This window comes from Planococcus citri, chromosome 3 (genome assembly GCF_950023065.1).
Source record: "Planococcus citri chromosome 3, ihPlaCitr1.1, whole genome shotgun sequence".
Taxonomy (NCBI): Eukaryota; Metazoa; Arthropoda; class Insecta; order Hemiptera; family Pseudococcidae; genus Planococcus; species Planococcus citri.
The window spans coordinates 48,190,983-48,214,159 of record NC_088679.1 but is presented as its reverse complement, the minus strand read 5'-3'; the positions used below and the strand labels follow the sequence as shown (position 1 = coordinate 48,214,159).

At 33.8% G+C, this 23,177-nt stretch overlaps 4 protein-coding genes across 5 annotated transcripts; 1 reads left to right on the top strand and 3 right to left on the bottom strand.

The window, feature by feature from the left end:
- Positions 1-1,151: 1,151 nt before the first annotated feature.
- LOC135840598 (uncharacterized) lies at positions 1,152-6,548 on the bottom strand. The gene is made up of 13 exons (XM_065357223.1): positions 6,348-6,548; positions 5,943-6,080; positions 4,989-5,204; positions 4,713-4,913; positions 4,399-4,543; positions 4,040-4,156; positions 3,743-3,951; positions 2,604-2,759; positions 2,302-2,508; positions 2,031-2,228; positions 1,807-1,945; positions 1,610-1,726; positions 1,152-1,511 (listed from the first exon to the last, which is right to left on the bottom strand). The coding sequence occupies exons 2-13, from the start codon at positions 6,066-6,068 to the stop codon at positions 1,294-1,296; spliced, it is 2,049 nt and encodes a 682-aa protein (XP_065213295.1). The 5' UTR covers positions 6,069-6,080; positions 6,348-6,548; the 3' UTR covers positions 1,152-1,293.
- A 1,415-nt stretch (positions 6,549-7,963) lies between these two features.
- Positions 7,964-12,009, bottom strand: LOC135841665 (uncharacterized). Of its 2 annotated transcripts, XM_065358761.1 has the most exons (11): positions 11,730-12,009; positions 11,103-11,614; positions 10,703-11,024; positions 10,413-10,632; positions 10,214-10,264; positions 9,655-10,134; positions 9,516-9,580; positions 9,013-9,189; positions 8,875-8,929; positions 8,629-8,791; positions 7,964-8,553 (listed from the first exon to the last, which is right to left on the bottom strand). In XM_065358761.1, the coding sequence occupies exons 2-11, from the start codon at positions 11,599-11,601 to the stop codon at positions 8,447-8,449; spliced, it is 2,139 nt and encodes a 712-aa protein (XP_065214833.1). In that variant the 5' UTR covers positions 11,602-11,614; positions 11,730-12,009; the 3' UTR covers positions 7,964-8,446. The 2 variants fall into 2 exon arrangements, with proteins under 2 accessions (XP_065214833.1, XP_065214832.1); XM_065358760.1 differs by having other exon boundaries at positions 10,703-11,614; positions 11,730-12,008.
- Positions 12,010-12,167: 158 nt separating this feature from the next.
- noi (splicing factor 3a subunit 3 noi) lies at positions 12,168-14,841 on the top strand. The gene is made up of 12 exons (XM_065358762.1): positions 12,168-12,454; positions 12,532-12,579; positions 12,659-12,817; positions 12,890-12,962; positions 13,041-13,132; positions 13,199-13,420; positions 13,536-13,672; positions 13,739-13,894; positions 13,972-14,155; positions 14,243-14,353; positions 14,447-14,537; positions 14,614-14,841. The coding sequence occupies exons 1-12, from the start codon at positions 12,359-12,361 to the stop codon at positions 14,745-14,747; spliced, it is 1,503 nt and encodes a 500-aa protein (XP_065214834.1). The 5' UTR covers positions 12,168-12,358; the 3' UTR covers positions 14,748-14,841.
- A 63-nt stretch (positions 14,842-14,904) lies between these two features.
- On the bottom strand, positions 14,905-21,655 carry LOC135841667 (uncharacterized). Its single transcript, XM_065358763.1, has 3 exons — positions 21,264-21,655; positions 20,360-20,554; positions 14,905-16,250 (listed from the first exon to the last, which is right to left on the bottom strand). Exons 1-3 carry the CDS (start codon positions 21,276-21,278, stop codon positions 15,021-15,023), a joined length of 1,440 nt encoding a protein of 479 aa, XP_065214835.1. The 5' UTR covers positions 21,279-21,655; the 3' UTR covers positions 14,905-15,020.
- Between the last annotated feature and the right edge of the window lie 1,522 nt (positions 21,656-23,177).

Genomic DNA, 23,177 nt, shown 5'->3' with positions numbered 1-23,177 from the left:
AACTCAAAAGTAAGCACCCAGTCTTAAAAGTACGAAGTACGAACCTTATTAGAGGTTGTGTGATTTTGACAATTATTATTGCATCAGATTTTTTAAAATTTGGACTTCTGAATAGGTCTATTGCCTATTGAGTTAACTTGAGCAAAAAACGTATCCATGATTTAAAACTTTCCTTGGAGAGGAGACTTTTACGTCCATTTTTTGGAGCAGGGTTCGGAACCTTTTGAGCTTTCCATGGTGGTGGACTGGTGGTGCAAAATTGATCTAAACATAAAATTCCAGTTCCGGTTTTTACTCATTTTTAGCGTTGGGTAATGGTTTTCAATATTGATTCCTACACTTTTCCAGGCATGCTACTTTGGTTGTGATTTCAACAACTTATAAAATGTCATTGAAAAGGTTCTGGTGTTGGATACCATAAAATTATGTTACCTACTTGGTGGTAAATGGTTCTTAAAACCAATTAAAATTCAATTTTTTTTATTTCGGTGAGAGATTATTGGAAAACAAAATTTTCCTCGAACATTTTTGGGTTCATTCCGGTTAGTTAAGGTTAAAAATTCCGGTTCGCATCCCTGTGGGTAGGTCTAGTTCAGGTACCTCCCTGTAGGTATAGGGTGCGCTAAAATATCGAGTACCCCAAAAAAACTTTCCTGTTAAATGTTTCAGTTGGTCGCAGTGAATGATACCTAATAATGAGCACATGATTGGTTGTTGGGCTGAGGTGATAATATTCCACCAATCATATGCATCTATTTCACGTTGGTAACCTATATTTTTAACAAAAAACTTTCTTTGGGGTACCTACTCTGTATTTTTGCGCACCCTGTAGGTCTAGGTTAGGTACCTAGCTACCTACCTTATTCTATAAAAAAAATTCCGAAATTCAATGCATTTCATTCAAGTATTAAAAGTTTTATCTTAGGTATGTGGTGTGGTGAATGCAAAACACTGGCCCATGTTTTTCTGTCGAAAATGTGAATCATTCGCAGAATGTTTTGTATTTTAATTTACATTGCGAAATGAATGAATGCAAACTTATGATCCGCGTTTACTTTGTTAATAATCCTACGTAGTGTTATATTTGATGTCACGAGAACATAATTTGAGGAGTGGGAAAAAATGCACAAATTAATGTAATTAACAACAAATGTGTTGCGAAAACTATATTTAGACACTTGTATCTTATAATTCTGTTATCCTGTTCGATGAGTGAAGTTTAAATGGCATACTATCCACTTATTTGCATACTTGTCGTGTAGATAGGGCAATACGTAAAAAATTTGATAAGTATTATTTTATTTCAATTATGGGTTGTCCTGCATGCACCATAGACTCAATTTGGCAATGGTTATCGCCACGTTTTATTTTGAAAAATCCATCTTGGCCCCAAGTATCGCCCCATGAATTAGCTGCGATCCAGTACTTGACGCCGTTTTCTTCTCCCCAGCCAATCAATCGAACGGCATGTAAACCGATTAATTCTTCCTGTTTATGAGTTTGAAAAATGCCTGAAATAAGTTGATGAAATTTTTGAATTAAATTGTGTATTTTTTTCTTTGAAAAATATCGGTTTAAATCAGTATAAGTTGATTAGGTAGGAACCAACCTGATTTATAAAATATAAAAGGTAAAAATATTTGCATTCCGGCTGTAACTGGTCCATTGGAGTAAATTTCTCTCATGATTTTTTGTTCGTCTTGAGGTAATCGTATGGTTTTTGATGCTAAAGACGAATAATTGAATATAAAGTACCTAATCAGCGGAGCAGTTCCATTGAAAATTGAAATCAAATTGCCTACGAACTTTTGTACGTATCATCTTCACGTTTTCCGTATCGTCGATTCCAGCAACGGTGGTGGTGACAATGGGGTGTAGTTGACTGTGGAATATTGTATCTGTGGTCTATTGATCCTTTTGGTTTTATCAAGTATGGCTGACAGCCCTGAAAATGGATTTATTTTCGCTTTTAGTATCGAAATTTCGTGAAAGAGCTAGGTGTAGTAGAATTCAAAACAAACAAAACTAACTTCGTCTGATCCATAAGCTCCTCCGGTAACCAAACCATAATTTTTGACGTAATTCCAAGCTTCTACCATCACACCTCCACCACACCCATCGTTGGCTTTATTACACGATAGTAAATGTGCGCTCGATAATGTGACTTTTATTTTCCCATTACTCTGGATACAAAATCGGTCACTTAATGCTGCAGCTATCGATATTGCCTAAAAATGCGGAATACTTGAGTATCGATTTACTACAAAATTATCAAGACCACAAGGCACAAATAGGTATTACCCAACATGATTCGCAGTTGGATTGATCAACTATAGAAGAAATAGAGGGACATCCCGGGTGTGCTTCTCTGCTATCGTAAAAATCTGGCAATTGCTGTTCATGATCGTGATGCTCGTCATAAAGATATTCCTTCAACTCTGGATGCAAACCTAGTTTATTTTTCAGATGTGATATTGATACATTGTTCATCATATGATTGTGATGAGCCTTGAAAAAATATTATTTAAATAAGTAATAGTAAATACCTAAAGTGATTGAACTAATTGCTAAAATCTTATAAATTTATTTGTATAGATAGGTACCTTCCAAGTGGAGCCAGGGTCCTTATTGTAATGCTCGACAGCTTTTTCAACGTGAACCACGCCATTCTGTATAAAAGCGTACGAATTCGGTATGAAATTTTGAATTATAAGTATGAAAAAAAATATAATTTGTTTTTTCGCGAACATGGTACTTAATTAATATACAAATGTTTCATTATTACTATCAAGTCGTTCTTCTCGATGATAAAACTTATAAAATAATACAACGTATTTTGCTAAAATTAATGACGTTTTCAGTTATACTTACCTACTCTTACGATGAATTTTTTCGCAGTATACTTGATTTTGTCTTTCGAGTACATGCTCGTCAAGATAGACTTGAGTGTGTAATTTCAATTCAATTACTGATAAGAGTTGATTTGAAATTTCAAGTTGAATGCAAGAAAATGGTAACATTTTTTTTAGCGATAATTGCATCGTGATTTTTTTTTTTGCTAGGTATCGATTTATTTAGTTACTCAACTATCGGAGTGTCCTACCTACAAATAAAAGTAACTTTCTTTCGTCTGTAGTCAACCCATCCAAGCTACGTGCACATGTGTTTGCTTAACCTTCCAATTGCAGGGTTAGGAAACTTTACGTCAATTTATATTTTCTTTATAATTTCGGAACGTCTTGCTCATGTCATTTTTAATCACAAATGACGGGTAAAAGCACTACGCTATTTCATAGTATCCAAGTACTCTGCTATCGCGATGTATTCCGAGTAGGTATTCTTGGATTGGATCCTTTCCAAGAGCAGATAGCTCCTGTAAATGGGAAGTCTTTTTTGCTTCTCATGGCTACATAGTTGATTACTTGTAGTTGTTCATATAAGCTAGAGAAATATTCCAAAAACACACCGCAACACCGTAACTGTTTCATGTCGTAATTCATCAAAACAAAAAATAACGAGAAAATTCTTAATTATTTAGTTTACTGGTTAAAAAATCTATACACACGTAAAAATACACACTTGTTATTGATTAACTGAAATTAAAAATTGCTACAATATACGGAGTAGTTTTCTAGAAAACAGGCTAATACATATTAGCAGACTTGAATTGCGTAGAGGTAATCATCACAGATCTAGAAAAATGAAGCTATACGTTATAACTTCACGAACGACAAGTTTATTTAATTTTAGGAAGTCCAGCGCTGATTCCATCTTCAATTCCACATTCGTTCGATCCTCTTTTGATTTTGAAATATCCGTGATCGCCCCAATCATTATTCCACGAGTTGGCTACTAACCAGTACGGCGTATTTGTTTTTTTGCAGACACCCCATCCTAAAATTCGAATAGCATGGCCACCGAGGTATTTTCCTTTAACGTGTTGATAAACGCCTGAAACGAAGAGATCGTCGAGTCAATTTGTCATTTCTGGGTTCAAAGAGAATAAATGAGATGAAAATGAAATTAGGCAGGTACGTACCGCTTTTGTAATTCACGAAATCTTCGAATACGGAGAAAGCTCCTTCGACTGGGCCATTACGATAAATTTCTTGTTTAATCGCATTTTCATCGGCTTCAACGGAGTACGATTTTTCACCTAAAACGTAATTAAGAGGGTTGAAGTTTAGGTGTATTTGACGTTAGCAATTTTCTCAGAATATGTGAATAACATCAAAGTCAAACACTTCGATAAAAGTATTTCGTACGTGTTTATCATTTTTGATAACGAAAAACCCACACAATTATCTACATTCGTTAATATTTAACTAAAAGATCGAGTAGGTACCGAGTGCAATAAAAATACATAGTATACTATTTGTATGTATTTCTAGATATTACCGAAATTTAAATCATCCTTGTACGCGATTTTGTAGCTGGATTCGCATTTCTTTTCACATTTTGGTGTTTTACCACCGGCACTGCACGGAGGTCTAGTGCCGTTCGAATGATGTTCGCATGGAGCAATTTCATATGGTTGACAACCCTGCGAAATAAATGAAATTAATCTGCGTCAATATTCATGTTCTATGAATCTTATGTTGACGCACTTATTATAAAATATTAATCTAAAGAATTTTTACGAGTTTATTCACATGTTCGTAGTGTAGTACAGTTGATTACTAATAAAATTCAATTCGTAAACGACTAATTACTTGATTCGATCCGTAGGCACCGCCGCTAACAATACCAGTCTTGACCCAATAACGCCACGCCGAACCAGGAAAACCGCCGTTGCATCCCATTCCACACGTCCAACAACATGATACTAGATTTTCAGATGACAGGTGAACATTTTGGGTGCCATTGGAATGAATACAAACTCGATCAGACATCGCTTCTACGGCTCCAAAAGCCTGAAATCAATAAATCGACGGTTGAGAAATGTTCAATTATTTATCCCGCACTTTGAGATTTAAAAAAAAAAATACCCAGCATGATCCGCACGATCCTTGGTCTCGGATTTCTTTGATAGTTGGGCAATTAGGCCATTGCACTCGAGCGTCAAATTCTTCCGGTAAGTCATCAATTTGATCGCCGACTGATGTTGTTAATTTAGGCAATTGATGAGCTTTGTGATCAGGATGAACACCCATCAAAGTTTTGAAGTATTGTAAGTCGATATCTTCATGGAAATTTCGTCCAGCCTGAAAAAATTCAAGTAGGATAGGTAAGATTACAAGGCTTGAAATTTATTTTGTTTTTAAACTATTATACCTAGCAGTGAAAAAACTTCGATTACAAGATGTAAAAAATGTACACATGGAAGACTGGTATTTGTAAAACATGTGTTACACACTGTGTAACAATTATGTTATCTTAGTTCAACATATTTGTTAAATTTGACAGCACGTTTCACGATAAACAGTTCAACGTCGAAACATATCGCTTAAAACGTTCCATTTGAATTAACATGTTAAAATTGATTAAACTGAAATTTATGTTTATTTTTTCACGATTACTATTTTTCTATGTGAAGTAGGTACTTTGTCTACAGCGCAGCGTTTTATTTCAACTCAGAAAACATGGATACCTTCTCAGCTTCTCTTCCTTCATGAATGACTGAATATTTTCAACGCTCATCAACCACTTAGAACTGGATCATTAATACAAATTCTCACTTCTCAGTGGGCATACTTTATATAGGTACTTAATTATAGAAGTCTACGCACTAGCAGATTTTTCTACGACGTCGTATTCTAATTCACTTCAAGTTCGATCAATTTTATTCAATTGGTCGAACAAAGAACAAAAGCTATACTATTCGGTACTTCTTATTATTTAATTTTTTTTCTTCAAATTACGTACGCTAGGCTACTCCCAGATACCAAACCACACGAAATTATAGCCTTTTCGTAAATAAATTAAGAATCAATTCAACTTACTTTCCACGTTGTGTTTAATTTATTGATCGATTGAATGAATTCGTCGGATACGAGATTATCGTCTATAGCTTTGCCTTGAATAAAAGCTACAAAAGCCAGGGTGAAAATCGCAAAAATCATCGTCATCTTTCACTTTTTCTAAACAAATCGAAAACACCAAGAGTATACGAGTTAATTTCCTCATCAATCACATACTAGTGTAATTTATTGAATGAACTCGGTGGTTTTTATAGAAAATAATTCATCAGGTCATACGAGGAAAATTGACTGAATTATTATGATGAATCATTAATTGATACATAGGGAAATTTTAACCTTTTATGATTAAGTTATCATATCAAATTCAACTCAACTTACGTACAATATACATAGTAAATTACTGCTATTTAAATAAAAAATGCTTACCTAATCCGAATATTTACTATCGAAATTATTTTCCGCTTTAATTGAACACTAATTCCACGATTTTGTGGCACAAAAATTTTCTAAAATAACGCCATGTTTTCCTTTTGTGTTTAAAACGCGAATGATTATGCGTTATTTTACTGTTACTCCGTCATAGGGGAAGCTGTTGATAACAGTAATCTTTGTTGCAAAACACAAACTCAAAGATCGTTTTCGTGGCAAACTAAACAGCTGAGCTGAGCAAATGGCATGCAGCTGATTGCTAACAGTTGACTTATTAATTAATTAGGTAGCAAGGGAACCCTTTCTTGTTCTTACGTAGGTAGATTTCAAATCGAATTCAATTCAAATGTTATGTTTTTCGAAAAGTGCGATGAAAAATGTTTGATTTTTATCTGTAGCTCAGAATGATGAAAAAAAGTTGAATGGCTAGTAGATTTAAGTTGAGCTCAAGAAACTCATTTCATTAGGGTTCCCCGAGCCCCGCCTCGTTCATATTCAAGATCTTCAAGAAGAGAAATCAGTGATGGTAATTGGTAAGTTATTCAAAAAGAGGAAAAAAGCATTTGAACTTTTGAAGATTTGTAGGTACCTAGTAGGTACAGGTAGGTAATCAATCATATGGTCGAGGAATACAGTTTGGTTGTCGATAAGGGAAGGAATTAAAATTTCATTTTTTTTCTTGCAAATTGAAATTGATGAATATTTTTTTGAAAGTTGAGCTCACCTCATCATCATGTGACCTTCTCCCTGTCCCTTTCCCCAATTTGTTGTCTTTGGCATCTGTACACGGATGGAGATGCAATTTACAGTATTGAGAGAACACAGCCCCACATGCAAACATCTAAAATTGCCATCATCAACAATTTTATCAAAAATTCATAAATTTATGTCGTGGTAACTTACCGAGATAAGTTTCCTTGCATCACTGAGAGATAAAAGATGGCTCAAAAAAATAAAAATGTTTTTCAGGGGTTCAGGCTTCAACTTATCAGCTGGAATTCGTGAAAAGATTTGATTTTTTTGAAGTTGTAGGAAACAGAAAACAAGTTTTTTCCTGACTGCCCAGATTGAGTTTCAAACCTTCGAAAAAATGAAACTTTATATCTCATCTCGGAACACGATAGCACTCAATTTCGAATAAAATTCGTCAAGACGGATTTCAAAGTGAATTGGTACTTTTACCAGCCTCTCTGGATTTACTGGTAAGTCAAAATCTATGTAAATGTGAAATCTCTCAATTCCTATTTTCCGAGTGAAGTAAAACCAATTACCAATGTCAAATAACAAGAATCTACTCAATTTGTGTGATGAGTAAAAGTAGAAAATTTATTTTTGAAAGATAAAATTGAAGCGTTGAATTAAAGGTAAGTATGATTCCTTCATTATTTTTTCAACACTGGCGGTAGATCATCAACATTTCATGCAATTTCAATGATACATGATCTTCTGTTTCGATGAATAATTTCACTCGAGTCTTCAATAAAAGAATTTGATGATTAATTCATGTCGTCTACTTTACTTCAAGTATCATTATTGTTTTTTTCTTAAGTAATCGTTATAACCCACGGAGTAGGTTTGTAGTCAAGAAGTACGGTGAAATACAGAACAATATGCAAATTCGAACATTTTTACTAATTTATTCAACACGAACAAGAAAAAAAACGTCCTTACGATGAAGCATGACAAAAAAAATTCTAATAAGAATTGATGCTTCTTTAAAATTATTTCAAAAATAGAAAAAAAAACAACAAACATCCAAAGTAAAATTATAACCTTAACGTAAGTTCATATACGATATCTTCCAAAAAATCGAATATTTTTAATAACGAGAGTTCATAATATAAAAATTCCAACGCAACACCCTCAACATTCCATTTTTTAAAAGTTATTAAATTTATAAGAAGTTCAAAAAACACAAAAACGTTGAACCAGAGGAGAATTAAAATTATAAGATGAAAAAAACTACATCTAAAACTACATGAAATGAAAGGAATTATTTTAACTGAATAAAAACGAAAAAAAATGTACCACACGCCACAATTGTGGATTTGTGGTATTTTCAAACTGTTTATCTGTGTTACAGATTCGACGAATTTTTAAAAAAATAACGATTTCACGGTAAATCTTCGAGTCGGCGGACGAATCCAATCTCGAATCAGGTCTCGAGGAAAGTAGAATTGCACTACAGGCCGATTTTCAAGCGCTGGAAAAAACGATATAAATCAATTGATTTACATGGAAGTTGGATAAAAAAAAATTGATTCGTTACGCGACTTACATCTCGCCCATTGTGGAACCACTTTTTTAGGATTGTCCTCTTCATCTGTTGAATCATCAGTATCAACGTCATCGATACCATAATCCTCATTCGATTTAGAAGGCAACGGTCCTCGATCTTCGCGTAATGGAGTAATGGCGTAAGTACTGATATCCGTCGCATCCTATAAAAAAATTGAATAATAGACAAATCTCATATATGTAACTCGACGACTCGCATCTTGAGTACGAGAATTTATTTAATTACCAATCTATCTAGAAGAATACAAGGAGTGAAATTTGAATGAGCATCATTTCCGTCCCTGTAACAAACGACAAATTTTAATAATAGTACTCTACAAATTCAATAAAATTAGTAAGTAATGTAAATCAAATAAAAACATACTTGTTTACTGGTCGTGGAATTGTTTCAGGTGTTTCCGAAGAGAACGTAACGCAAGGAGTCGCTTTGTTGGGGTTCGCTACAGAATCATCATTTCGAGTTTTCAAGGATTGCTTCGTAACAGTAGTTCCTTTGCTGGTGTTTGCAACTGAATCACTACCCTGGGTTTTCGAGGAACACCTAGTTTCAAATCAAAAAAAAAAAAAAATTACCACCGTTTGATCAAGTCAGAAATAAGAATCGATCATAGACAAATACATAGAATAGATCAATTGATGCATTTGCACCTTTTTTTTCTCTTTCTTTGTAAAAATAATCAAATATTTTTTCAGAAAACGATATATCAACATTGTACACAAAGTTATCCAATATAAATTTCTGATAAAACTTGATTCACTAAATGCGCGGTCTATTCCAACACACCCGAGGAAAACAAGCAGTAAGAATTCTAAACTATTTTGAAGTACCCATGCAAAAACAATAAAATTACACAAAGATTATATTACCTTGGTAATGCAGGAGTCTTCAACACAGCTGTTTTGGCACTAGCTACTTTAACACTTCTCAAATTCTGTTGAAAATTTTTAATTTCACCATTATTATTTGAATTAAAATAGGATGTGAAAAATGAAAGAGAAAACAAACCATTTTCTGCTCTTGGAATTTTTCAGTCTTTTCCAGTGCTTCGCTTTTTTTCATGAGTCGTTTTACTGGCAAATTGGAGACTTTTTTGGGAGCTTCGATTCTATCATTTTTTACACTTCTGGCAGGTTTCTGATTTCCCGGCTTCACAGGTAATTCAAGATCCAATTGTCCTTGATTTTTCGCACTGGAAGTATTCTTTTGCTGTTTAACATTTTTCCTATCAACTGGTTTTTCCGTCATAAAGAAGTCGTCTTCAATAAGATCATCTGGTTCTTTATAGCTCAGAAGTTTCCTGCGACGTGTTGATTTTCTCAATTCTTCTTTGGCTTGGCTTTTACCCGGTTCGGTATCTTGCTCGCGATATAAAATAATATTTTGGAGTATTTTGGAGATCTTGTTTTTGTTTGAATTCAGCGTGGTTGTTTGAGTATTCTCTGAGATGTTCGAACAAACTGATTCGCTGGACGAAGGTTCAACATCCTAATGAGAATAGAGGGAAACAAAAATTAATCGAATGAATTTTAAGAGTTTGAACATATTAATAATAGGAAAAACATACTTTTCCGTTTCGGTTCAGTTGATCCGTTTGGTTTCTAGCAATATAACCGTTCTGTAACAACAAAATAGCGTGATTATCAAAAGTAAACTAAAAAACTGACGGCGATTATGCCGAAAAAAAGCAAAAAAATTGGTGCGCCTTAACAGCTCAGTAAAAATAGAATTTTGAAGAGCGGTTTCGAATCGAACTGAATACCTACCTCATTGGTTAAATAAACGAATTCACAATCGCCACCAAATGCTGCCCTGTGTCTGGTCACCATCCTGGTAGGTTGGTGAAGTTTGATTTTTTTACGTCTCTCTTCCGTTGTTTGAACTTCTACGATTCGAGTGCACGTTTTTTCCCTACCGTTCATCTTCGTGCGAGTATTGATGCCAACTTTCTTCTCAACGGCGATATTTTTACGCTCTTGTTTTGAACTGTGAAAAGAAAAAAAAACGTTAATGCTTCTAATTACGAGTTTAAACAAAATCGAATGAAATTACCAACTTTTTTTTAATATTCTCGTGCCTAGTGGTACTAGCAACAACCGAAGTGGTACGCTCAGTGACATCATCTTTTGAGAGTTGGTTGGAACAACACTGTGTAATTCGTATAACGAAATCTCTACGTACAAATAATCCATCTGGTGTTCGCCAAGTTTTAACGTTATTCACCTTACGATTGATTTCATCAGTACAACGGTGACTAGAATGTGATTCAATGATTGCTTTCAAATCACGGATTCCATTCTCTGGTGAATTCAACGTAGAGGATGCATTATCCTCTTCTTCCATTCCACGCGCATTATCAGATTCATCATCCGTGTTATCTGAAAATTTGCGTTTCGTGGATTTATTACGTTTCGGAGATTCCATGCCGATTCCAGAATCCTTGCGGGAACATTTACCATTATCGTGTTTCTTCTCGTGTTGTGGTTTTGGGTTCGTCGAAGTTTTGTTCATTTCGGCCTCTTTCTCAATTAATTGAGACACGTTCAAGGATTGCGATTGAGAAACAATCTTACTAGAAACAATTTCGGAACGTTTAGTCTTGAACGAATCAAATCTCGAATACGTGGTAGTTACACGTCCGTTATTGATATTAGCCAACAGAAGTTTACGATCATTCTCAGTCAATTTCCATCGTATCAAACCTTCGTCGCAGTGATCTATTTCCAGCGCTTTTTCTATCTGAATCAAGTTCAAATTCGGTTGCGAACGCACAGTCACATTACGTGAGTTATCGTTTTCTTTATCACTACTGCCAGAATTTCGTCCACGCTTGGATTTTTTTCGCTTGAATAAATCGTTCGGTCGCTTCGACACCGGAAACTTGATTCTTGGTAAAACAACTGTCAATTCGCGTTTTAGCAGACGTTCAACACTTCGCTTCGAAAGTTGCTTCATTTTGAGGTTATTCCTAGTTCAAACAGACGTTCATATTCGAATAAATATTCAACATAACTAAGAACCAAGATTAAAATATGACGCTAAAGTCGCTAAATTTAGAATAATGTAGTGAAGTTTTATCTTACCTTTATCTATAATTAGCTCCAATCATCAACAAACAAGGACTAGCAACATGGTCACCTTATTACTATGATTTCTCTATTTACTTTACAAGTTCAGTTGATCAACGTACAATGCACATTGACAATTTGACATCACCTGCACAATGCTCGTTGCTCGTACTCGTACTTTTTGCCGGGAGTTCGTCCTGTTTTGAAACAAAAAGTCAGAGAAAAATAATTAATGAGTGCACTACTTGCGGCGCTGTGCTTTCAAACGAAACTTTCAAGTTCGTAAGCTTTTGAGCATCTTCAACACCAGATCACTGACTGCGCCATTGCTGCGCCTGCGCACAAATGTTGACATTCTTGTCGTGAGTCGAACCAACGTGGAACATGGTCATCTAAAGGTACTTAGTAGCGTTGTCAATGTAACAATTTTCAATTCAAATGTTGTAAAAAAAGTAACATTCAAGCGACGGCGTATGTTGATGAAATGATAGAAACACCGGATACGATATCGAATCTTGCAATCTTCAAGACTTCAACTTCAACACTTCAATTATGAATTATGAATTTTACGATTTTAATTTGAGATTTTTATATTAGTGTCATTTCATTTGAGAGAATCTGGTTCACCACTTTTCGTTGTGATCATGGAGTCTATTCTGGAACAGCAAAGACGCTATCATGAAGAGAGGGAACGTCTGTTGGATTCCATGGTTAAAGAAATGCTACTGAAAAAAACAAGTGTAAGTTTTCATTTGTCTTACTTCTGTTTTCAGTCTAATCAAGTACTTAAAATTTCATTTCTATTTTTCAATTCTAGTTCAGAGATCAAGTAAATTCAGAACATCGTCTGAAGATGCTGTTGGATGTAAGTAAAATAGAGACTACCAGTGATAAGAATCTTCTGATCTTGGTTTTTTGATTGAATATTTTTCATTTCAATTTAGCAATATATGGAAAGTACTGATCATTTGAAGGACTTATATGAAGATAAAGATGGCTTTAGAAAACTAGAAACTGCTGAAATATCGGGTCCAAATGATTTTACCGAATTTTATAATCGATTGAAAAACATTAAAGAATTCCATCGCAAACACCCTAATCAAGTAAGTGTTTTAGTAAATGGTACTTTCGGATTCTGATTTAAACTGGATATTTATCTGTGAACTATTCTGTAGATTTCTGTTCCAATGTCTGTTGAATTTGACGAGTTGAATAAACTTCGCGAAAATCCAACCGAAGAAATGAGCAGTGAGTATAATTTAATGTCGACTTATATGAGTAAAAAATTTTAATGAAAAGTTCTCACTTTGACTCACTTTTTTACAGATATGGTGGAATTCACTGATGAAGAAGGTTACGGAAAGTATTTAGACCTTCACGAGTGCTATGAAAAATACATCAATTTGAAAGGAGTAGAAGTGAGTAAAGTTTACGGTGGCATTGATGCAAAGTGTTTGGCGATACATTTATTTTTGTCTTTGCAGAAAGTAGATTACATCACGTATCTGTCAGTTCTCGATCATTTGTTTGATATTCCTAAAGAAAGAAAAAATACCGAGTACATAAAATATCTAGAAATGTTGCTAGATTATTTACACGGATACCTTCTACGAATCAAACCACTGTTCAACGTTGAAGAAGAACTGAAAACAGTCAACAGCGAATTTAATAAACAGTGGGAAGAGGGAACATTTCAAGGGTGGCCGGTAAGAAGACTTTTTTCTGCATATTGCTCTAGTATACACTCGTACACATCTTCATTTCATCGTGTGTTTTTATTGTTCGGCCATTTATTATTATTATTTTTTTTACATATTTTAGAAAGAATCCGGCAGCGCTTTGACTAATGTCGGAGCTCATTTAGACTTATCAGCTTTTTCATCTTGGCAAGAACTGGCTACACTAGGATTAGATCGACTGAAATCTGCTCTACTCGCTTTGGGATTGAAATGCGGAGGGTAAATTAATCTCGAACCGTACTTTTACAGTTCATTTCATGATTTAATGTGATGTCATGTGTTTAGAACCTTGGAAGAGAGGGCTGAAAGATTATTCAGTACCAAAGGTAAAACTGACCTCGATCCTAGTTTGATGATTAAACCGAATAGTGGCAAATCGAAACGATCGAAGAATTTAAATAAGCTAAAAGAAATCGCCTTGTTGGAAGCTCAAGTTTACAGGTACAATTCTTGTGTTTTTTGTTAATGAATTTTTATTCGTATTTTTTTTTTTTTTAATAATGAATTCTGCGGTACAGATTTATTGAACTGCTTTCTGAGCAACGAAGTGCCACAAAAGAAAATGTGCAAAGGAAACAAGCAAGAATCGAGGGAGAGCGTGGTGATTCTGATAACGAAGTCAGCGCATCTGAATCTGAAGAGGAAGAAGAAGATGATATTCCTTATAATCCTAAGAATCTACCTCTGGGATGGGATGGAAAGGTAAAAGTGGTTCTGTTGCGGTTAAAGCTTCGCTATATATACCGTAAACAGTTATTGTTAATAATTTTTTTAAACAAATTTTTCCAGCCCATACCATATTGGTTGTATAAATTGCACGGCTTGAACATAAGTTACAATTGTGAGATTTGTGGTAATTTTACATACAAAGGTCCGAAGGCATTTCAAAGACATTTTGCTGTGAGTTGATTCTTCATTATTAATTATTACAAACGTTGTGGATTTTCTTTAGTATTCAGTTGTTCATTTTCAAAGTTACTTGTTTTTCTTTAGGAATGGCGTCATGCTCATGGTATGAGATGTTTGGGAATTCCGAATACTGCTCATTTTGCTAACGTGACCCAAATTGAAGACGCTCTATCTCGTGAGTATCTTTTATTCGAAAGTGATCATTGATATTAACAAAGTCATTGCTTGATACATTTTTATCCATGTTTTAGTTTGGGAAAAAATAAAACAACAAAAGCAAGAAGAAAGATGGCAACCTGAACAAGAAGAAGAGTTTGAAGATTCACTGGGTAATGTAGTGAATAAAAAAACATACGAAGATTTGAAAAGGCAAGGATTATTGTAAAGTGTGAATATTTCCGGTCAAAAAATGTGTAATAATTGAAACTATTTAGTTTTCTTTTTTTCAATTTTTCAATAAACTGGCGTTATTTGATAAATACTCGTAGTTCATTATTCACACGAATGAAGAATTCGCTGTAATTGGCATTTTAAAAAATTGATTTTGAAAACAAATTAAGACGTGTATTTAAATAATTATTTCTATATACATTATACAATTGAAATTAAATAGTCATTTACATTAATAATTTAAGCAATAGGAAACACTTATAATATTTCATAAATGTCTGGCTTGTTTTTGGAACGTATTAAAACGAGGTAAATAATTTTCATTGTTACTGGAATTACTGGCATCTTTCGAGATTCCGGCCAGCATCATGATGTACTTTTGTAGTGCTAAACTTTCTTTAGCAGCTGGAGCAGTGGTATTTGAGGCAAGTTCTGGTTTTGCATGCTCAGTTTTATTATTACCGTGCCATCTTTGTTGGTTGAACTGTTGAGTTAATAATTTCGTGATGTTTAGGCCTTTATAACTAGGAGATTTTACCATTATGAAGTATGTGGAGTTATCGCTGTCATCTTCCTTAACGGATTCCGTGACTGAATACTGGTTCGAAGAATAGTTTGAATTTTTCGAGGTATCTTTGTATTGATTTTCTGCGATATCCCCTTGATGGTGTTTATCGCTGGGTAAACTTTTGAAGTATAGTTGAATTTGTTTTATGGCCGTATCAGATAAGAAAGGAAAGAGCAATTTGGAAATGGCGGCATTTAAATCTGTAATATTATCCTTATTATGAACTTGGGCGACGACAGTCTCTGTAGATGAAGGCTGCGAGTCTGCCGCATTCAACCCTTCTAATTTAATTTTTTGTAGTAAACTTGCGATATCTTTATCCAAATACAAAGGTTTATTTTGATATCGAATGTTTCTGGTGCTATCTGCTGACCCGTCGCTATCGTAATAGCTCTCTGCTGGCTTCGATAATGACCATATACTACTAGGTGGTCGTTTACTCAATCCAGCGAATGGTTTCACGTTGGGAATTCCTGGGAAAATGACTTCTTCTTCGATTGGTTGTACTGGTAAAACATCGGGACTTTCGTCGGCGATTTCGAACGATTGCGGCCTACCTTTGCTAAACGGCGACGGATATTCTATATTATCTACAGTTGAAAATGGACTAGTTTCCAAATCATCCTCTTCGATGTAATCTTTGATTACGGGTCCTGGGGTTTTTATCTTACCGTAAGGTAGGCGACCTCCGTTACGCAATACTTCGGAGAGTAGTATTGGCTTTTGTCTTTTAAAGGGCATTTTCACGAATGGCATTCGAATTAATGACGGTTTCTTGCGTCCCCGACGATATTTCTTTCGTGGTGGTTTATGATATGGTAAACGGTGGTGATGATGGTGATGAGAGGGTACAATATGAAGATGCGGATGATGATGATGGCTGAAACGGTGGGGATAGTATCCTTTTTTGTGATGGTACGAAATTCTGTCCTGCGAACAGACAAAAATTAATTTAAAATTGAACATTGAAGCTCCTAGATGTGCTACTACATATTTGTAAAAGAGTCAATAAGGGTAGGTCTAGGTATCTATCTTTTGAATTTGATGAATTAAGTAGACATGACTTGCGTCCTTTTTTAAATAGGTATATACAAATTTTTGTTACAAGCGTACGAATACCTGTAAACCTCGTAGCGGTGAAAAAATCAACATTCTTTTTCATCTCGTTCATTTTATTAGTTTTCTCTTAAATTATTATCAAACATTGATTCGACGAAGCTGATGACGGTTAGGTAGGTAGGTATACAGTGTTTAGTTAATGAGACACAAACGTATATATTATACTTTATCGGCGAGTATATATTTTAATTATCCACTCTTAATTAAAATGAAATTTTGCTGGTTTTGCTGTTAATTGTTCATTGTCGCATCTGAGCAATTAAACTTGGAAAAAAAGACACAAAAGTAATTTTAAGAGATGAGATGTTTCGCTTTCTCTAAGATATTCATATATTCGATAACACGTTTGTAACATAACTGTTTTACGTTGTGTGGTTTGTTTACATCAATCGACGATTGCTTCGACATTAAAATATAACTGTATCGATTGAATAAAAATCGGATTTATGCGTCGATTAAGGCAGGGCAATCAATTGTTCGCACGTTTGTTTGTTTGTTCATTTTTTATGTCAAACGTTACAAATTTAAACATGATCAACTTGGAATGGGATTGAGAAGTTCCAAAATTACAGGAAATTTTTGTGACGATATATCCGGTTCAGCCCGTTAGAATTTTAATGAAATACATAGGTATAACGTTAAATTTATTCGCAATATTTACTCCTTACAGTTATCATCGATTGATTTTGATTTTTTTCTTGAAAAAAATTACTGGGATGAGATGAAATGCCAGTACATATTACGATGATGCGGAAATTATCAAGTAGCTATATGGTCATGTACGCCTTCCTGATTATTAAATGTAATTGATAGGTATGTATTCTGCGCAGTGGGTGACTCAATTTGAGTAGGTAAGCTTATGGTATAGGTAAGGTAGCTGAGATAACGGAAGTAGCTAGGCACCTATATTGATGCTGAACTTTGAGAAGAAAGACGGAGGGCAAGGGCGAGAGGGCTCGCAAAACTCGATAATGCAATATCAAACCAGTTTCAAGAATGAATTATTTTGTATTTGTAGTAAAAAGTTTTTTGTTGGTCATTTTGCTTGTCCTACAAATTCTACTTGAGCCTGCAGGTTGCAGCTACAAATGAAATCAACACATGAAATATTTTTCATGATGATTTTTCAGAATCAAAATTCATTTGTAACACCTCCAAATTGTAAGGAAAGTTGAAACTTTACGTCAATTTTGAGGGCAAATTCTTGCATGACTTTCTCAAAACAAGAAAAATATGTCATCTTGTAAAATTACCAGTTTTTAAAATTGAAGGATCTTTAGACCATAGAAAATTTAGTACGCCCTTGAAACTTTATTTTCCGATAGCGCCTTCAATTTCAGAGATAGATTATTTTGCAAAGGAGCCTTTTTTTGTTTTCCTTGAAACGTTTTTTTTACTGAAACCATGTGGAAAATTATGGATTTTCGAAAATTTATGAGTACCACTGCCCTTTTAATTTTCAGACTATAGGCTTGTGTCAGAAAATCTGAGTTCTAGGTGCTATTTGCCCGTCCAAGTACATACTGCTACACATGGGCTCAGTTTTGTTCTTGTGGCTATCACTTCTGACCAATCTGTCATGACTCCAATCAGAAACCAGACAGTAGGTACATTTTTATTACTAACAAAAAAGTAGAGTACATACCTAGGTACATATTAGGCTAAATTCAAACAGAGTGTCCAGTGACAGAGAGTGAGGTAGGTAGAGGCACCACTAAAAACTTTCAATTTGAAGGGGCGAATTACGTTTTTCTAAACCAACAGTCAGAATTGATTTTTGACTTCGGAGATGGATAGAACATCGAAAATCAAACAAAATTGTCCATTAAGTATGACTTTTTGATTTTGACTGACTTGCAAATAGGTACTTTTAATTTAAAAGAATTGTAATGAAAAAAATAATATTGAAAATTAATGATGAATAACGCGTCGAAAAATAAACAAATTTTGTTCTGAAATTTAAAAAAAATTTGGAATTTAAAAACTGTGAATTTTATGAAATTTTTAGTAAATCGACAATTTTTGAATTCCAATAACTTTTTAAATTTTAGAGTAAGTTGAGAAAAAAATCCATCATAACGAAATTTTTCATTTTTCGGCGTACTTTTCATTTCCGAAATTATTTTTTTCGTAGTGATTTTTTAAAATTGAAATTCAATCGCAGTCCCTTCAATTTGCAAGCAGGGCAAAAAGCTGTGCTTAATGAACAATTTCGTTCATTTTTCGAAGTATACTATCGATGCCGATGATCAAAATTGTATTTTAGCTCTTGAATTTTAAAAATGTATTTTCCCCCTTCAATCTTTAGGATAGATAACACCTTTACAGAATCTTTTTCTTAGTTAAGAGGTATCACTGGGTATCCGGTTGTATTCAAATCTCAAGAATTGCTATAATTACCTACTCCTTACCGGACACCCTGTTATGTATCTAATGTTCAACAACACTTTTTTCCACCTACTTACAATTTTTTTTCTCAAATACATAGTACCCGAACCCATGATTATGATATTTGAATCTCTCTCCCTCTTCAAAAAGTGAAAATCCATTTTAATGAGACCACCACCTCATTTTGTTCGAGACAAGCATAAAGTGTTTGTTTATCAGTGTAGGTAACTTTTAAGGTACCAGTAATGTTTTAATATCAGTATTGTTGTGAGTTTCTGCCGCCTGCAGAGATTCAAGATTCATTAAAATGATTTATAAATGATTCGTCTGGAATGTTTCTCTGTCAACAAGGAAGTAGCTATCTACACATTGTGAAAAGCAAAGTAAACGAAAATCACGCCTTTCATTACTTTGTCAATATCGTAGATGGTCAAACGATGAAAAAATGAGGAGACTTTCAGAATTTTACAAAAAAATTGAATAGGTACCTATCTTTAGTATGGTTTTTGACTTGTTGAGATAATTTGTAGCACAAAAAAAAGGTTCTATGACATAAGCACCTATCTATAACAATTCATTAAATTTGAATAAGCTAAGTATGGACAGAAAATTTCAGCTGCAAATCTTTTCAGCAATCCGAACACGCCTGGTTCGTTCTATTCATGTACCTACCTACCTATTTACCTCTGAGGGTGTAACGTAAAAATCAAATTATTTAAAAATAATTCAGGCGACTCGAATTTCCATTTATTTCTTAGCAAATTAGGTTAGTTTAGTACTACTTAAGAAGATGAATATGGTCTACCTACTTGGCCAAAAAATCAACTTGTAAGCTTATCATTACAAATGTAGGTAGGTATCTAGGTGTAGGTGGGTTCTTCTTCGATCAGGTCAACCTTTGAAGACTACCCACTGGTATCTATGCCATCATTTTCGACCTTTTCAGTCTAAATATGATTTCATTTTGATGTGGGGAATTCTCAATTTCCTATTTCTAAATTTGACTAGGTAACTGATTTACGTACATATTATTCAGTAAGTAAAATTTAAAGTCTCATCTACACTACGCATCTATACGACAGTTGATATCGATTTTCAAGAATAGGTAGGTACTTAATCTTTCCAAAGTTGATATTTCCTTTAAATCAGCGTTTCGAAACAATAAACCAAACTTCTCTTCAAATTGATCATCTCAGCTTGTTCGAATTTTTTTGTTAATGAGAAGATGGCGTTTTATTGATATCTCGCTTAATCAAAAATGCTCATTAAGCATACATAAACCTGTTCCTAATTCGTGTGTTCTCTCACACGCCTTCACTTTTTGTACTCCACTTACATAGTTTTTTTTTTTACGTTCACCGATTCGTTAATGAAAAACTGTTTTCTTTTTCCAATGAAGATATTTATTTGTTCGATCTTATTCCACAAGGTAACCATATAGGCAATAAGTAGGTATCTTCTTGTACGGTAATAATCAAACAATTGTGAACATTTTTTTTTACACCGATAGGTACACTTGATAATTCACTTACTTGACTAGTAATGCTTTCTGAAGAATTATTTATTTCGTTTTCGTTATCGAGGTTAACTTCACCTAAATCTTCTGCGGTTATGGGCACTGGTTTCGGACTGTCATAGGGAATGGGTTCTGATAACACTTCAAAATTTCCTTCACTAGTAATGGCGGTGATTGTCTTCGTTATTATCGTGACAATTAAACTTGTTATCTGTAATTAGAACAAAAAGTAATCTTATTGTAAGAGACTTTTTTTTGTTGTTGTTTGAATAATAATGTTCGAATAATGTTTTCAAGGAACAGCATCCGAATCTGGTGCAGTTTTATAAAATGCGCTGAGCTTTGAACGTTTCATAAGGTGTTCCATCAACTCTCAGTAATTAAGTTCGAGTAGGTACCTATCTCGATATTTTAAATTTTTACCCACAGTATAACTGATGAAGGAAAACATTTTCTCTAAATTTAAAGTTTTGCTTCACAAAATGAAAAAAAATCCCCGAATTAAATGAAATTTTAAATGGAATAGATATATACAGTACCTACTTAATTTAGGTATCAATTTCTGTAAAACAATGCTATTTTGATTAATTGAATAGGTAGGTACATTGGTACAAATATAATAATGTAGGTATGCTCATAATGCAGCTCTATTGCGATTCTGAAGGAGAAAATGTGTCTAAAACACGATTTAGAGCCACTTCTTCGTGAACTAATCTTGAAGAAAATAAATCAACTTTTGTAATAAAAAACACCGTAATCGATACCTATCTACGGTTAACAAATTAAGTAGGTAATGATCATTCAGCATTAATTGCATTGGCGAGGAAAATAAATATGAAGAATTATCCTTAGTTTCAAAAATTAAATACATAGGTAAGTAATTATATTGAAAAAAAATGTATAATTTATGATTCGCTTACCAAATAAAAGGTCATATTTGCACTATATATAGCGAGAAAAGACTTCCTCACATCATTGAAAAATAAATTTTTACACCATGCACAAAAACCATTCAAACAATAAAATGTCAAGTGTTATTTGAAATGAAACAGAACAAATGCTTTTATAAGCTTTAATCATCTTGTTGATTTGTAATTCTCGTTAAAACGTTTAAAAATTAAAAAGCACCAATATAACGCATTATGCGCACTGCACCATCGATAAACGAATCTCCCGCGAACACTTCTTCGCACGCGAAAACTTAACTGAAAGAAATCTCTGGTAACTCAACCGCAATTGACGTCTTCAATTTTCCCACTTCTTCGTAAGTATGACACTTTTCTCAAGTCGTTTCACTTTTATTTCTAATTAAGGAGCTCTTTTGAAGATACAGAAAAAAACATACTTGGGCTTCTCTATAGTTTTTATTGACCCCAAGTATTTAGATTCCAGGTAATTAGGTATTCGCGATTGGATAATCGACGCATGTGCTCAATTGATGTTGATATTTTAGGTGTAAAATTCTGCTATGCAAACAGGATTTGCATATAGGCAACACAACTACGTAGCTGCAGCTGCTTAGAGCACTAGATTTAAGAGGGATGCCAAATTTTCACATTTTAGTATGATTACTTACCTATTAAAATTGAATGGGGAAGGTTCCTATTCTACAATATTGTGTGTGTACATAATGGACTTGGATGGCCTGTCTAGGGGAGATGTGTGACAACTCGATAATTTGTATTCTATTTTTTATTTTTATAAGCCTATGTATTGTTTTCGTATTTGCCAATAACTTTTATGTTGGGGAAATTAGATTTCAAATTTTGAAAAACACGATTTTGAATTTTTTTCAATAGAGTAGGTAGAAATAGAACATTTGTTTTATCGGCTAAATAGGCAGAAGACAGAATTTTCTCTTGAAGTAAACTAAACAAAATATTGTGAAGATGGAATCCAGATTTAACGCGTGTACATGTTCACGTATCAACTTATTTAGGTAACTACTATGTAATTACACAGTTGTCATTGCTTCTGCAACAATAACTATTAGGTACCCATTTCACTGGTGCAAGTAAAATAGCGGAAAATCTGCAACCAATTAAAATATTCACGAAGCAAAGCAGATTTATCAACATAGGTAAATTAACTAAGTAGACATAATTTTTCGTTCAAGATTTCAAGCATGTAATCTTTTAAATTAATTAGCTCCATATGTAATTTATTTTATTATTTTGGAAATTTGCTGCTTTGTCTAAAACAAATATGATTTTCAGTTTCTCGTAGGATTTCACGAATGCATATTGGGTTACAAGTACCTCTCTATTACTGATACCTATGATTATTTAATTATGTACCAATGTACTAACGTACTTCGCAGATGCTTGCAATATTTTCTGAAGAATTACCCACTGAAACCGCAATCAGATTCTTTCATAGTAGGTACTTATCTATCTAACCGAATGACATAAATGAATTTTCTTATTTTTCCAAACTTTCACTATTAGAAGGTACATAAGTCTAGGTTTACATTTGAATTGAATAATAGACTCGTAAAAAATATATTTTTATTGTCTTTTCATATTTACCTATTAGATAGGTATCTTTATTACAATACATGAGTTAATCGCGCATTCGCATTAAAGAAGATCATTTGGATTATCGAAAAACACTTTAAATTAAAATTATAGGCTTTGTAAGGTATTGCGTGCAATAGTTGAAATTCATACGTCATATTACTATTAGGTATGTTAATGAGACCGTTATCATTTTTTTAAATTTGAAAGCGGCATTTGATGTAAAATCGAAACACGAAAACTGAGAATTAAAAAAGGAATCAAAAATTATTGATTTAATTTTTTAGATGAGCAGGACCTGGAGCGAAAGGCAATGAA